The 15688-nt window shown below is 40.6% G+C and overlaps 1 protein-coding gene and 1 long non-coding RNA gene across 15 annotated transcripts in view; one reads left to right on the top strand and one right to left on the bottom strand.

Moving 5' to 3' along the window:
• The window catches only part of LOC109676018 (uncharacterized), a 183709-nt gene that overhangs the window by 79793 nt on the left and 88228 nt on the right, over positions 1–15688 (bottom strand). For 3 of the 9 annotated variants that reach the window (XR_012438491.1, XR_012438483.1, XR_012438488.1), the window contains exon 5: positions 8857–8968. The exons of the other annotated variants lie outside the window; for them this stretch is intronic. This is a non-coding gene — a long non-coding RNA (uncharacterized lncRNA). The remainder of the gene's footprint in view (positions 1–8856; positions 8969–15688) is intronic. 9 annotated transcript variants of the gene reach the window in all.
• The window catches only part of LOC141410491 (leucine-rich repeat-containing protein 37A2-like), a 40604-nt gene that overhangs the window by 24046 nt on the left and 870 nt on the right, over positions 1–15688 (top strand). For all 6 annotated transcript variants that reach the window (XR_012438478.1, XM_074045424.1, XM_074045423.1 and 3 more), the window contains 6 exons: positions 1484–1555; positions 2082–2156; positions 7790–7908; positions 9876–11623; positions 11915–12016; positions 14505–14554. Coding sequence is in view for 5 of the 6 variants with exons in the window: in XM_074045424.1 (XP_073901525.1) it covers positions 1484–1555; positions 2082–2156; positions 7790–7908; positions 9876–11623; positions 11915–12016; positions 14505–14554 (2166 nt within the window). In the remaining variant the exon portion in view is untranslated. The remainder of the gene's footprint in view (positions 1–1483; positions 1556–2081; positions 2157–7789; positions 7909–9875; positions 11624–11914; positions 12017–14504; positions 14555–15688) is intronic.

The following is a 15688-nucleotide window of genomic DNA, read 5'->3' as shown; positions in this document are numbered from 1 at the left end:
TCTTACTTCATCATTTTCACTAGTGTCACCATGTGCCATGATTTTAAATCACAGGGAAAAGGGAATAAAAAAACTATAATGCTCATCGAGGCTTTCCCGTATGAGGTTAAAAATTTACTTGTAATCAATTTTTGTATAGGTAATATACTCTAAAAGTTGTTTAAAAAAGTTATTTCTATATTAAGCCCTCTCAAAATTAAGTTTAAGGTACAGCTATCTTGAGCCCCTTTTTTCATAAAGGTTAAACACAGGCTTTGGAATCAGAACTGAGTTCAAATTCCAGCTTTGCCTCTTACTTGCTTGGTGACCTAAGACAAGTTACATAACCAATCTGTGCCTCAGTTTCCTCTTTTGTAAATGGGGTAATGACAACATCTACCTCACAAGATTATTGTGATGATTAAGTGTGAAATGATGATAACAGATGCCTGGCAGCCCAATGGAAACTAGCTGTAATAGTCATTTGTGTGCTCCACAGAAGTTACACTAAAGATTCTTGGTTAGAGTTAACCTAAAGGCAGGTTTTCTTTTCTTCCTATTTCTTTCTTTACTTTTTGTTTTTGTTTGCTTGACTTAAACAATTGAAAAGAAAACCTATCCAGCCTTTTGAAGTAAAAATTTATATCAAAAGTGAATTTATGCCAGGCACGGTGACATGTGCCTGTAGTCAGTTAATGAGAGGCTGATGTAAGAGGACTGCTGGAGCCCAGGAGTTCAAAGCCAGCCTGGGCTACATAGCAAGGCCCTGTATCAAAGGAGAGAGACAGGGAGAGGGGGAGGGAGAAGGGGAGGAAGGGAAAGGGAGAGAATAAGTTTATTCATCTCACTGATATGTAAACAGAATGATATTTATTTATGCAGCAAACATTTGTTAAATAACTGGTAAATTTCAGGCTCTATGCCAGGCACAGGGATGATAAGAACAATAAAGTGTGGTCCCTGCCTTAACCTGCTGATAGTCTGGGTGATTGACAGGTGACAAGTGATTAATTACCTGCAGTATAACAAAAGCTGTGATGTGACAGAAGAATACAAGTAAGAGTATGGGATGGGAGCATGGGTTTAACGGGTTCAAATCATAAATTGGTCCTATTTTTTCCTTAATTGAGTGAATTAGATCATGAATTGTTTCACATTCTAAATTGAAAGATGAGCAACCTCGTGAATTATGGAGGACCTAAAATACACTGTTTCCTACAGGGCAGGGCTCCCTACCAGTGTGGTCACTTTGAGAGTTTTTGACCTGAATGTTCTTTGGCATGTTTTTTTCCCTACTTTTCCTCCTCTTTCTTTTCTCCACTTTATTTTTTGGAGACCTGGGTAGATCCCAAAAGAAGGATGCTTATGGATTCTAAAAGTAATTTGTAGGTAAAGACAAAAAATGATTTTTAACCCATAATTTTCATACAAAAATGAATACAAACTTTTCCTGTAGTCTCATCCATACTGAAAATGACCATTTTAGTTCCATTGCATTTTTCAGAATTCTCAGTCATAATCCTCTGACAACTGTTGAAGATTCCCATCTTTTTAAATTGCCAGCATTAAAGTATCTGTAAGTATTGCAATAATTTTTATGAGTCATGAGATGATTTGTGTTTTTGTTTACTTTCATCAAAGGTTAAGCTGTCATTTTAGTTTTAACTAGGTAATTGAAAAAATGTTATTGGCAAAGGAAAGGATTAAAATGAACAAGACAGCCAGCCAGGGAAGAACACATAGAGATACTCAACATGTAAACACAGGTAGAAATATCACTTATTCCTCAAAGCAAAGAGTAAAGGATAGGAGTGAAAGCAACATGAAAATGAGAAGGAAGATAATGGTTAGAAAAAAGACTTAGGCTCTGGTCAGTGCCAAAGTCACTAATTTGATGATGCAAACAGTAAACTTAAATTTCTTCAATAAGAGTAATTATCTTAAAAAAAAAATAAGAGTAATTATCTTATGTGACAAGGTCGTGAAATGGCTTGTTTCATGGGGAAGTCAAACCTGAACTAATAACATTTCCTTGAAAGGTCTTTTTAAGTACACACTGTCTGTGTTGGGGTTCATCATGAATGTGGGCTTTTCTCCCTCAGGGACCTGGGAAAAACACAAGTGCGACTTGCGACACTTGAGAACATCCTCCTGATGACTCTTAAGTTGGAAAAACTGTAAGTTAGTTTTTCTTAGATTTATGTATCGCTTTAGTTTTCTTTGGCTTGATTAATGTCTTAAATCAGGCTTCTTGAGATGCCATTTCCATGTAATAAAATTCACACTTTTTTTTTTTTTTTTTACGGGACTGGGTTTGAACTCAGGACTGCACTTGTTAGGCAGGTGCTCTACCACTTGAGACAAACCTCCCGAATTCACACTTTATACGTCTACAGTTTGATGGTTTTGCATGGCTATGTAATCATGACCCATTCCTGATGTTGAATGACCTTGTCATCCCCAAAATCCCCTCATATCCTTTTGGAGTCAGTCTACTCCTCCCACTGGTAGTCCCTGGCAACCATCAAACTTTTTTTTTTTTTTTTTGGTGGTACTGGGGTTTGAACTCAGGGCCTACACCTTGAGCCACTCCACCAGCCCTTTTTTGTGATAGGTTTTTCCAGATAGAGTTTCACAAAGTATTTGCCCAGGCTGGCTTCAAACCACGAACCTCCTGATCTCTGCATCCTGATTAGCTAGGATTACACCTGACTTTTTGAGCGTTTTATAAATGGAATCATATAGTACTTTGTGTTTGGCTTCTTTTACTTAGCATATTCCACTGGCAGTGTATGAGAGTTATACTTGCTCCACATTTTCACCTGATCCTGATATTTCAATTTCTTTCTTAAATTTTAGCCTTTTTTTACTAGTAGGTGTGTAGAGGTGTCTCATTGTCGTCTTCATTTCCATTTCTTTAATAGCTGATAGATAAGGTTGACTGCATTTATGGGCAACTGTCTGCTTTACAGAAGTGTCTGCTCAAATCTGCTCTCATGTTTTAGTTGGATATTTATCTCCTTCTTTCTGAGCTTTAAGAGTGCTTTACATACCCTGGATCCAGGTCCTTTCTCTCAGATATGTGCTTAGTAAATATCTTCTCTCTGGTTGTGGCTCGTCTTTTCACTCCACTGTCTTCTGAAGAGCAGATGTTTTAAATATTTAAATTTTGATGAACTCTAATGTAGGAAGTTTTTCTTGTATGGTTTGTATTTATGTGTGTATGTGTGTCTTACCTACGAAATCTTTGTCTAAGAACTTGTCACTGGGCAAGGTGGCTCACACCTGTAATCCAACATACTTGGGAGGCTGAGAATAGGAGGACAAAGGTTCAAGGCCAGTCTGGGCAAAAATGTAGTGAGAACTCATCCCAATGAGTTCATACCAAGCCAGGTATGGTGATACATTTCCATAATCCTAGCTACAGCAGAGGCTGTATATAGAAGGATCAAGGTCTCAGGCTAGCCCCAGGCAAAAACATGAGACTCTGTCTGAAAAATAACTACAGCAAGGCCAGGTGTGGTAGCTCACATCTGCAATACTAGTTACTTGATGTTAGAAATATCTTTAAGATATCAGGATATCAGGAGAGACAGATGACACAACTCAGAAGTCAACCAACAAGGCAAAATTTACTTCTGCAGAAGGGTGGGCCATAGACAAAGAGCAAGTACAACCAGCAGGGTTTTATCTCTAATGCAATGCTGCCCCTCCCCTGAATTGGGCAGATTTTGGGGGTCACAGTCTATGCAGTTGGCTAATTTGAAAGAGGACATTGGGATGGGCTGTTGAAGAAAAGTTTAAAAGCTCTAGGAAGCAATAACTGTTTTAGGTTATCAGCTCTGGAACCAGGGGATCTAGTGGAATTTTGTCCAGCTGAGGATAACCACTTTTGTTCTTAATAGAAACTTTTATCATATTAAGTAGCATCCATGAAGCAAGTGTATGGGAAGCAAGTTAGTGAGACTAACATTTGTAACAGCAGGGGTTACTGATTAAATCCTTTGACAGAAAAGACCCAACCTAAGCTGATTCTCACACTTGAGAGTCTGAATTTGGGAGGATCATGCTTCAAGGCCACCCTGGGCAAACAGTTCATGAGACCCCTATCTCCAAAACAACTGGAGCAAAATGGAATGGAGGTCTAAGCAGTAGAGTGCCTGCTTTGCAAATGTGAAGCCCTGAGTTCAAACCCCAATCACACACACACACACACACACACACACACACACACACACACACACACACACACACACACACACACACACAAAGGGCTGGGGGCATGGCTCAAGTGGTTGAGTTAGAAACCATAGTACCAGAGGTGCAGCTCAAGTGCTAGAGCACCTGCTTCTAAGTGCAAAGCCCTGAGTTCAAACCCCAGTCCAATCCCAAAACAAAACAAAAACAAAATTAAAATAAAAAACCCATAGTACCTACAAAACTGTTAAAAATGAGAGGGGAGGGGGCTGAGAAAGAGTAAAATAGATGATCAAAGAACTTTACATGCCTGTTGTAAATATCACAACAAAAGCCCTTTGTACAATTAATTTATGCTAGTAAAAATTAAATTAAAAAAACCACAGTAGCAACCAAAAAAAATCTTTGTGTAAGCCCATCATAAGATTTTCTCCTATGTTTCCTCTCAGAAATTACAGTTACATTTAGGTCTATGATCCATTTTATTTTTTTTGGAAGTTTTGAAAAATATTCTGTAGGGTCTATCACGACATACCACTTACAACAGCTTAAATTGTGACACCTTCCCTCCAATATGGCAAGCTAAGTAGAAATTTATGTGCTCAAGGTTAGTATGGAAAAGGCCCTTCATTTAGCCCTCTGCTCTGATCATTTCCTTACTGAAATCGCCACGATATCAAATCTGTTGGTTTCTGCTCCAGTCTTATCATCCTCAACCTCTCAGAGCATCTGCCAGTTGATCCCCCACTATCAGGGAGATGCCTTCCTTTGGATAGCAGAGTCCTCATCACTAACCAGGCTTCTTAGTTACACAAGGTAGTGGTGTTCTCCCTTGTCCTTCCTCCCTCCTTTCTCTTCCCTTCCTTCCCTCCCATCTTCCTTCCTATTTCTCTTTTTTTCTTCTCTTTTGAGACAGGGTCTTGCTATGTAACCCAGGCTGCCCTTTTTTTTTTTTTTTTTTTTTTTTTTGTGCTGCGTGGGGGTACATTGTGGGATTTACAAAACTTCTTACCATGTATCAAATATATCATACTTGAATTCACCCCCTCCACTGTTCTCCTCCCCCCAGGCTGCCCTTCAATTTGCACTCCTCCTGCCTCTGTCTCCTGAGTGCTGAGATTACAGGAGGCCATCATCATGCCCTGCTGCTTTTTTCTTAGATGGAAAAACACTGCCATTCTCTGTGGCCATTTTCACTCTTTAAGTTTTCTACATACCTCATGCACATTTATAAGAACTGTTTTCATGTGCTCATGCTAACATACATGTAAGTCTTGGGTTGGTTATGACTTTTTCCCCCGCAATATGGGTCATATTTTCTTGCTTCTTAATAATTTTTGGATTCCACACATTGTGAATTTGAGTTTGTTGTGTACTGTATATTTTGATATTCCTATAAGTATGCTTGATCATATTTCAGGTGAGGTTATGTTACTCAAAAACAATTTTACCATATAGGTCCTAACTTTGAAGATTTGTAAAGGGGGACCACAAAGTAACCTTAATCCAGAGTACATTATTGACAAGTACTAAGGCAAGACCTTTGAGTACCCAGTGCACCATGATCATTAGGCTTTCCAGTCTGCCCTGTAGGAGCAGGCAGTATTGCTAGCCCTGTGCCATATCCTCTAATCTGTTTGGTGGTTCTTTTCCTGGCCTTGAGTAGTTTCCTCAGACACATGCTCTGATTAGTACTTTGCTGTATATTCCCAACCATCCTTCGACACGGCTCCAGAGTTCTTTCTCTGTGTGACTCTTTCTCCTCTGGTATTGTGCTCTAAATTATAGTCACCTTGGTTCACCTGGACTCTCAAGTTCCATTTCCTTTATTTATTTATTTTTGGCAGTACCGGGGCTTGAACTCAGGGCCTTACACTTGCAAGGCAGACTCTCTCCCACTTGAGCCACTCCGCCAGCCTCAAGTCCATTTCCTTAACTAGGGAGATCATGGGTCGCTGCTTGTGTTCCTTCCCTACCTTGTAACCTGGAAGCTCTCTCAAAGCGGCAAGCTAGTGTTAGTCAGCTTTGCATCACTATGACAAAATACCTGAGAAAACAACTTAGAAGAGGAAAGGATTTATTTTTTCGGAGAGGGGGCTCTCAGTTTACGAGGTTTTTGTCTGTGGCTATTGCTGTGGGTCTGTGAGGAAGAACAAATGGTAGTGGGAGCCTGAGACAGAGGCTGCTCACTTAATGGGCAGCTAAGAAAGAGAGTGAGAGAGGGTCCAGGGAGAAAATATACACTTCAAAGACAGGCCCCTGTGACCTACTTCCTCCACCTAGACCCCATTTCCTAGGAGCCCAATTCAGCTATCCACTTATAAATGGATTAATCCATTAATGAGGTTAACATCCTTCAACACCACCCTATGGGTTATTCCTCATAAGGAAACTTTTTATTGATGTTTTGTTGTTGTTGTTGTTGTTTTGGGTGGAAGGTTAAGTTGGTTCCTGTCACTCCATCTTGGCTATAAGCCAATAATATTCTTTAAGTCTGTTTTGTTTTTATTCAGGGGTAGTCATAGACCAGATGTTGTTTCCTTTAGTCTAAAACATTTGATCACCTTTTTTTCTTTTGCCTCTCATGACATCAGTACATTTAAACAGTCTGAGACAGTTGTCTTGTAAACTGTCCCACACTCTGGATTTGTCTTTTCCCCAGAACTAAATTCAGGTGAAACCTTTGATATGCCACGTGATTTCAGGTGACCCATGATGCTCTTTAATCACGTGATTAAAGTGGCATCTTCAAGATTTCCAAGTTATTGCTTGATAATTACTAAATAACCAGTGGAGTAGCAATTTGAGATCAGTGAAGATGCTACCCTCAAACATCTTTTCACCCCACTGTGCATCAATGAGAGTCCTGTTCAAACCAGTTATAATTCACTTTTCTAATCCTATCACTCCTTCTACATTTATTAGCTTGCACTATTGTGCAGTCCTCACCACACATACCTGTTTTTTTTGAGTATCGCTGTGGGTACAGGATTCTTCTTATTTATGTCGTACCTTATTATCATCTTTACAGTTCTTTGATGCTGACATTAAAGCCAGTGGACAAGCCCTCTACAGGGCTGAGCTGCAGCCTAGCCCTGGTTTTTTGTGTGCTCAGATTGCCCAGATTTGCACAATATGATCTGTTGCTTTCTAACAACACAATATGGATTAAGCTATGCTGTTTATAATACCTATAATAATTTCTAACATTTGCCACTCAGTGGGAATTGAGAAAGTGACTCCATAAGTTGGGAGCTTATCATAGAAGTCTGCCTCATTCCTGTGCACTCCCAACCCAGAGTGAGACTTGAGTTGAGAGGAGATGCTTCTGGTTGATACTACAGATCAATGTCACTCAATTCTAATCCTTAGCACTCTATTTGAGGCATATGACACCCACTGCCATGCTGATCCTTCATTTGGGCACCTGTCTTCCTTCCCATTTATTTTCAATATTCAAGAGCAGCAGTTTATCTTTGGGCTTCTACCAACCTGTCCAGGTCGTGCTGCTTCAAGAGTTCTTTCTACACAGCCCTGTGGTAGCCTTGGCCTGCCTCTTCTACCCCTCAATAACTGTTTCCATTAACTTAATTATCTGTGTTTCCATTTATAGGATCTTACCTCGGCATATGGCCTGCTGCCTCTGCCAATTTAAATATAATATTGAATTTGTCTGCAAGACAGTCAAGCTGCATTGTGACAATGAATGTCTGACAAACACCATACATTGTGGTGAGTCTGTTGTTATATGAAAAATGTTTTAATTTTAATGTTCAGTTTTTAAGTAATGATCATAAGTTTTTTATTTATTTATTTTTCTTATTCATATGTGCATACAAGGCTTGGGTCATTTCTAAATTTTTTAAACTAATAATGTAATTGCTTTAATTTTATTCATTTACCCAGAGTTAAACTCCCTACATTTCTGAACTGCTTCAGTGCCCAATGTCAGGTTCTTAGTTATCACATAATTTATAATATAACTCTTCCATATGGACAAGGACCTAGAAGAGGCAGGGAATGATATTAATGGTCACACACTGTACCGTGCTCTCTGCTTGGTGCTTTGACATCCAGTGATCCCTTATTCATATAGTGTCATGTAGTTTGTAAGTTCCTTTTGTAAGTGTTAGTTACAAAATCAGAGTGCTCTCTGATTTCTAGGGCAGGTGTAGGTGGGTTTTGATAGTTTGTTTTATAATATTTTTATAAAAATATTATACGTAATGTTCTTTTATTTGGAGCCTGTGAGTTTCTAAATCTGTAACTAGCAATTGCTGCCTTGCTTTCCTAATGGAGTGAGGGCTCTTCACGCTTAGACTGTCCAACTCTGAACTCACTCTCAATCTCAGGCTTTCCTATCTATTCACAGATCCCTCGGGTGCTTTTAAGGCTTTCTCTGTGTATTGGGTCTCAACATTAGCACTGACTTCATGGCTCCCAAAATATCACTGCTTTGATATCCTGACAGCTTGGAAACAGGGCCCTACAGGTGAAGTGGGGCAAATAAATAGGAGCACTTTGTGACTTACGTGAACCCAGTGTTGCTTATTTTTCAAAACAATTTTTCACCAATAACATTCACTTCTCCCCCAGAGGTGGCAAAATACACTTTTTCATCTTCTTTTACAGTGAGGAATGTAAGATCCCAGGTACCAAATAAATGCTTTAGCCCCATACCTGGGTCTTCTGCCTCCAGTTCTTGGCTCTCCAGGAGTCCACATTCTTCCTCTCTTACCATCTTTCCCTCCTCTTCTGACCCTCATCACCACCACTAATACTCTCAATTGTCCTGAAAAAAAAAAAAGTCTACTTCACCATAGTCCACTTGACCTTCATGCAGTCAGAAACTTTGGATGGCTCCCAAGTTGGAAGTGTTAGAAATGAAATGAAAGCAGTGCAGACATTGGGCAAAAGTAGCATTTCCCTAAGGCACTTAGGATCTCAAGACATGTTTCCCCAGAAATTGCTGTTACTCTACAGATTCGTTGCACATTGCACTTAGACATACAGCTGGGCAAACTAAAAATTTCCTAACCTACATCCCGGCTCCCTGCCCAAATTTAAGGAAAGAGCCAGGAATGAGACAGTGTTTGTGTTTTTGTTTTTGTTTGGTGTAGAGCCTTCTTTTATGCAGGTTAGGCTACATGGGATCAGAGCCCAAGCAAAGGATGGGTAGGTGGAGGAGGACAGGGCCAGCTGAGGACTTTTTAGCAGAAAGAATGCTCCCTTCAGAGGATTGTCCTTCATCATGGTCCTCTGTGGATGGTAGCAAGAACACAGTATGGGGAAGGGAGGTTCAGAGAAGAAGCTTTGTTGTCCTCTGTTTCTGAAACAGGACAGTGTGGAGATTGTGAATGCGAAGAGAGTTTTGCTGAGCAGGCAAATATTTGTCTTCCAGTCTTGGTATTTTTTGAGTGTTGGGCAATTGACTGTCCTAAATAGAGTTCCTGTATTTCACACTATGGAATGTTCTGAGTAGGTTGCTACTTTGTTAAAGGTGGTTTTTTCTCTTTTTGTTGCCATTGCATAGGTTTAAGTTTGGGCTTATTTTTCTCCCCTTTAAATGTCACTCAAATATTTGCCTACCCCTACTTTATTTGACTGTGATATGTGGCGATGAACTGATTAAAAAAAAAACAAAACTGGCTACCAGTCTTCCCTTATCAACAGCAGTCTTTTTTTTTTTTTTTGGACAGTTGAAGAAGCATCTATAGGAAATACAGAAGGAAAATTCATGAAGGTGTTACAGACCCGGAAGAAGAGCACAAGCACCGAGCTGACTATTGAACCAGAAAGGGGATATGAGGACCAAAATAGTGTCAGCTTTTCTGGCTTCATAAATGAGCAGCCAGCCTTTAATGATGAAAGTGATCTCATTAGTGCACTAAATTACATATTGCCATTTTTCTCGCAGGGAAATCTGGAAGAGGCAGAATCAAAATTGTTACCATTCATTAAGCTGCTTTTTTCCAATGTGTTAAATGGAAATAATTCTCCTGATAATTTGAAAAATAATATAAGAAGACCCACTCTTAAGCCTTCTTCAAACAACTTAGCTTACAAAAATAAATTGAACAAGCTCTATTTTCTGGAAAATGTGTTAGATGCAGAAATTCAGGAAAAAATTGATGAAGTTAAAGAGAAAGAAAAAGCAGCCATGTTTATGCAGCCCAGCCTTTTAGGTCCCAAATCTAAACGCCAAATCTTTCAAAGGAAAATGGACACTGCCCAACCACAAGAAAACAGCCTGGCAGAGTCTGCAGAGAAAAGGCTGCAGAGGGTGAACAGAGTCCTCAAGGGGCCAAAAGGCATACAGAAAAGGCCCTTCAAGGAAGTGAGGAAACAGAGCATCTGGGAGAAGCAGAGTGCCCCACCTCTTGTGGAGACTATTGCTGCAGAAAGGAGGGATAAGAGACCACGCCTAAGGGAGCTGGAGCAGCTTCACATGGTCCAGGAGCCCAGGATATCAGAGGAGTTCACCTTCCAAACAGAGCCCTCTCTCACAAAAGAACAGAAGGCAACGGTCTCTTCTCTCCTAATTCCATACTCAGTGTCCACCACTGCAAAACCACTCCCTGAGGTCAGAAATAAAGCAAAAGACTTAACCTACACCATGTTTGTTTTAGAAGATGCAAATGCTAGAGTTAGAAACATGGAGGCTTCTAAACCAAGCACAAATGACCAAAAAAATCACCTTCATCAAACAGGCTCTCATGTGCTCCATAGAATACCCAAATCCAGAAAGAAAAAGTCACACTTGAACATGCTGCTTGCACACAGGCCTCCATTCTGTGCCGTGAGAAGCCTCATAAGTTCCCCTTCACGAAGGTCCTTTTCATCTTTGCGAGACCTGAGTTCTCAGAACAACCCGTTTTCAGAATTAAATGTTTTTTCAGAACCTGTTATAGAGGACACGCCTATACAAAAGCAGACTGAAGGAAGTGCTCTTATGGCAAACACGGATGAGCCAGAAGATACTCTCTCTGAAGCCACAAACCAGGAAGATGCTGCTGATGCAGATTCCAGTGTGGGTGCATTTGATGAAATACCAACTGTGAAACAAACCAGTGAGATACACTGGGAATACCCCAGCATGGGCACTGACTCACCCACCAAAGATGTCCTTAGCACATTGGTACCCCTGGCTGATCATCTTCTATCGAAGCTAATCCAGCAGCTTCCGTCCCTCATCCCCAACAGTGATGTGAGAGCACTTCTTTCTCGTATGATTAGGACCTTGGGAATTGACTGCTCTGATCCTGATGTGCAGGCAGTCTGTTCTAAATTCATCCTCAGAACAGGCTACCTGATGAAAGTTCTCAGTACACAGCAAGAAGCCAGTACATCCAGAACTGACTGGGATACAGACCAGTGGAAAACAAAGGACTACATCAGTGACAACACAGACGTTCAGAGTAAACAGAAGGGGCAGGAATCAAGTGAGGTGAGCAAATCATTTAGGATATGCCACTGAAGCAGGAAGACCAGTGGCTCTAGTCTAGTGCAAAGTTATGAAGCCAAGACAGTGTCTCCCACTTTGTTTCTTTGGTGAGTGAAGTGGGACCTAAAACAGATAAAAATTAATAGAAAAAAATGCAAATTAATGAGGCATGTAACACACTACATTTGGTGTGTTCTTTAATTCCCCTAAACTACTCACCTGCTGGAATGGGATTTTAAATAGTTTTCATCCTTCCCATCTCTTTGTTATTTAACAAAAAAATTTTTTTTTTAGTTTACAGAAGAAGTTCCAGGATCTGGTTATAACAACAAAGTCATCTTGGCAGGATCTTTGGCCACAGTACTGATGATTTTGATAATTATCTGTATCATTGAGGTAAGGACCACAATTTGTTCAGGTTTCCAGAATATGTGTTGTCTTTGTAATAGACTCCAAACCCACAAACTGAAAACCAAAGGGATTTTCCCACTCTCTACAGAAAAGTAATTCTGTAATGGTGTACGTAGTCTTCTCTCTATGAAATAGTATTTCTCACTGTCAAGCCTGTGATACCAGTAAGATGACAGAGTCTAATTTGTATCTAGGAGTCAGGGGCCGGCAGGTGTTAGTTTATGAAGACCTCCGGGAAGATGATCACTGGCCACTGCACAGGCAGTACCCTCTGCATCTCCCAGTGGCTATGGCCTTTCTTGAAATTTCTATAAACTCCTATACTGTTTTAATCTGTATGTACAGTTCAATCTGTATTTGTATTTATTTGTGTTTTCATTATTTCCTTTGCCTGCTTAAATAATAAGCTCTGAAAGGACAGGAAGCCTGCAGTGTTTTACCTGCCGTAGAAAGTAATGGCAGTCAAAGGAAGAGAGATAAGCATTGTGTCAACTCCACAATGAGGAATAACACAATGCAATATTTATTTCAAGTAGCATACAGCGTCCAGCAACAGACAGACGAGGTGTTCCCAAGGAGTGTGTGTGTCTGTGCTGGGAATTAAACCCAGGGCCTTGCACGTGCTAACCAGGTGCTACACTGAGCTACACTCCTAGCCTAACACTAGGTGACTTTTGAAATGTCACCTTCTAATATTCTAGTCAGTGGGAGAAAATAAACAAATGGTAATAGAACAGCTGCCTAACTATGTGGGAGCAAGTAACAAAACATTCCTACTTTCACCTTAAACAAACATATTTCGGTAAATGTACAGACGGGGAAGAGAGAGACAGAAACAAAGAGGGAAGGAGGGAGAGAGAGAAAGACAGAGGGAGGGAGGAAGAGAGCGAGCTCTGAGAGAGAGGGAAACTAAGTATAAAAGTATTAGGAGAAAACACAGGCAGTACTTTTATAGTTTTGTGGTAGAAAAGAGCTTAGTAGGCCTGATGCCATGGGCAGGAACCTTTGGTAGATTTTGCCTCTGATGCCATAGCAATCTTAGCATTTATAGACAGGACAAAGAGTTTTCCACAGATCCTCACAAAAATCCTGTGAGGAAGAGCTCATTGATCCTGCTTTACCAATGAAGGAGATCATTTAAGGGTCCAGTGGCAAAACTGAAGGTAAAAAAAAAAAAACTCCAATTTCTCTGACTGTAAATTCATTCTCTTAACATTCTCCAGGGGAGGGTTTTATGGTTGCATTTGTTTTTGGTTTTGTTTTCGTACTGGGGTTTGAATTCAGGGTCTCACACTTGCCAGGCTAATGCCTAGTATTTGAGATAGGGTCTCAGGTTTTTGCCAGGGCCAGCCTGGGACCATGGTCCTCCAGTCCCTCTGAGTAGCTGGGATTACAGGCATGAATTGCCATGCCCTGCCCTGAGTTTTAATCACATAAATATTATACATCTTTGGTTAAGTTTATTCTGTGGGACTTTCTACATCTTTATTGCTAGTGTAAATGGGATCTTTCTTCCATTTTTCCAATTCATATAGGTACACAGGAAAGGTATTGAGGTGTGTGGGCTGATCTCTTTATTTTGTACTTAGCCAACTTGGTGAATTCTCATTACTTCCAGTAAAAGTTTAGTTAATTCTCTTGGGCTTTTGGGTTGTCCATCATTTCACATCCAAATAGTAATATTTTGTCCTTTCCTTTCTAGTGCTTATACCACATTTATTTTCCTTATTGCATTGACTGGGACCTCCTCAACAGCAGTGTCTCCAAGCAATAATAAGAAACATTTTACTCTTTGATTTTGAAACAACACTGTTGTTTTGGTTTCTGGTAGATTTTTTTTTTTTATTTATTCATATGTGCATATGTTGTTTGGGCACTTCTCTCCCCTGCCCCCCACCCCTTTCTCCACCCCCTCCCTCTCCCCCCCCCCTCCTTGCTTCCAGGCAGAACCTGTTCTGCCCTCTTCTCCAACTTTGTTGAAGACAAGACATAAGCAACAGTAAGAAAGACATAGCATTTTTACCAGTTTGACATCAGGATAGCTATACAGAGAGATTCCTAGCATTGCTTCTATGCACATGTGTATTACAACCCAGATTGATTCATCTCTATGAAACCTCTTCACCACTTCCAGGTCCCCTCGCACAGTGACCTCTGTCGTTTTAAGGTGACTATTAGATACGTATATTTTAATCAAGTTAAGGATGCTTCCTTTTTCTATTTGAAGGGTCTGTTAGGAATTATCCGCTGAATTTCATCTAAAACAGTCAATACAATGTATTAAGTGCCAGCTGCATGCAAGATCCTAAGTTAGGTACTGTGGAAGAGAAGAACTATTAACAGAGTAGAATTCCTGTGTTCAGAAAAGTTATCTCACTGGGTAAATAAGACCTAAATACAAGGACTGGATAAAGATTTGAAGATAGTGTTCACTGTGGTGGATAATCATGATTGTGCTTTCTTCCAAAAACAGATTTATTCCCACAGACGAACAACAGAGGATGATAGAGAAGGCTCCTCAAGGTAAATATAGGTCTTTTTATGAGGGTCTGAGAACGAGGGGAGAACTTAGAACTCATCTCTTTAGATCCCCTGGTCTAACAAGGAGGAAACTGCCAGAGGTGTAAAGTATACATATTTCCCATAGGGTTTTGATGGGCTCCAGCAAAAGCTGTTCCCTAGCCAGGACTTTGCTGTAATTAGTCCCTCAAGCATAGAGGGTGAAGAGTAAGAGGTTTGGGCTGTGCCTGCTCCTGCTGCTGGTGGGCATCAGGCCCAAGAAGAGGCCTTCTAGGGAACTGGGTTAGGAAGCCCCAGGATGTTAGGACACAGGGCTGGTGACAGATAGAGCGTCTGAGTCCTTCCTCTAAAGTGGTGGGAAAACTTACCTTCTCAATCCTACTGGTTACCTTCTCATCTCTACTCTCTCTTTTATCCAAACCTCATAGAGTTTTAGCTAGGAGAAACAGTAGTTTGTCTCTTCCTTTTATAGTAAGGAAATGGAGAAGGAGAAAGAGGAAATACCTTATCCCAGGGTCACACTGCTAGTGAGTTATCAGGAAGGTGGAAGCCTGACACTTCTCCATTGATTACACTGTGGTTGGGCTGTGATTACATATTATATCATGAATCAGTACTTATATGCCATGAAGACAACCATAGTCTCTGGAATGATACACTCTGACTTTTCCTATTCTGTTTGTATTCAGAAAAGATACGTTGTGTGTTAGTGCTAGTCATGGCCGTTAAACTAATTTCATGCCACATTTATCAGTGACAGCCTGCAGTAGAAAAATCTTTGAGCTAGATAACTTCATTAGCTGGACTCAGACATTTGCTTGGGCTTGGTGTGACTCAACTTATGGGTAAAGCGGCTAGGAAAACAAAAGCACCTTCTCCCTCACTCCTCACCCCAACCCAGTGAGCAAATGATGCATGAGAGACCAAGTTTGCAGGGGACTGATATGAAAGACTCTGGAGAGCGTGAAATGCTTCTTCCCAGTATGGTTGTGCAGTTTGTTCACTGCACAGGGGTACTTAGCAGAGGAGAAAAGTGGAGCTGATGATCCTGCCTATGCTGCATGCAAGCCACACACAAAGGTCTCCCCAGACATTGTGGGGCTCTTTGGGACAGGCATGGACAGCTGCTGGAAGCCC

The sequence above is a fragment of the Castor canadensis genome, chromosome 11, assembly GCF_047511655.1.
Source record: "Castor canadensis chromosome 11, mCasCan1.hap1v2, whole genome shotgun sequence".
Taxonomy (NCBI): Eukaryota; Metazoa; Chordata; class Mammalia; order Rodentia; family Castoridae; genus Castor; species Castor canadensis.
The sequence above is the reverse complement of the archived record's forward strand: the minus strand, read 5'-3'. Positions and strand labels throughout refer to the sequence as shown.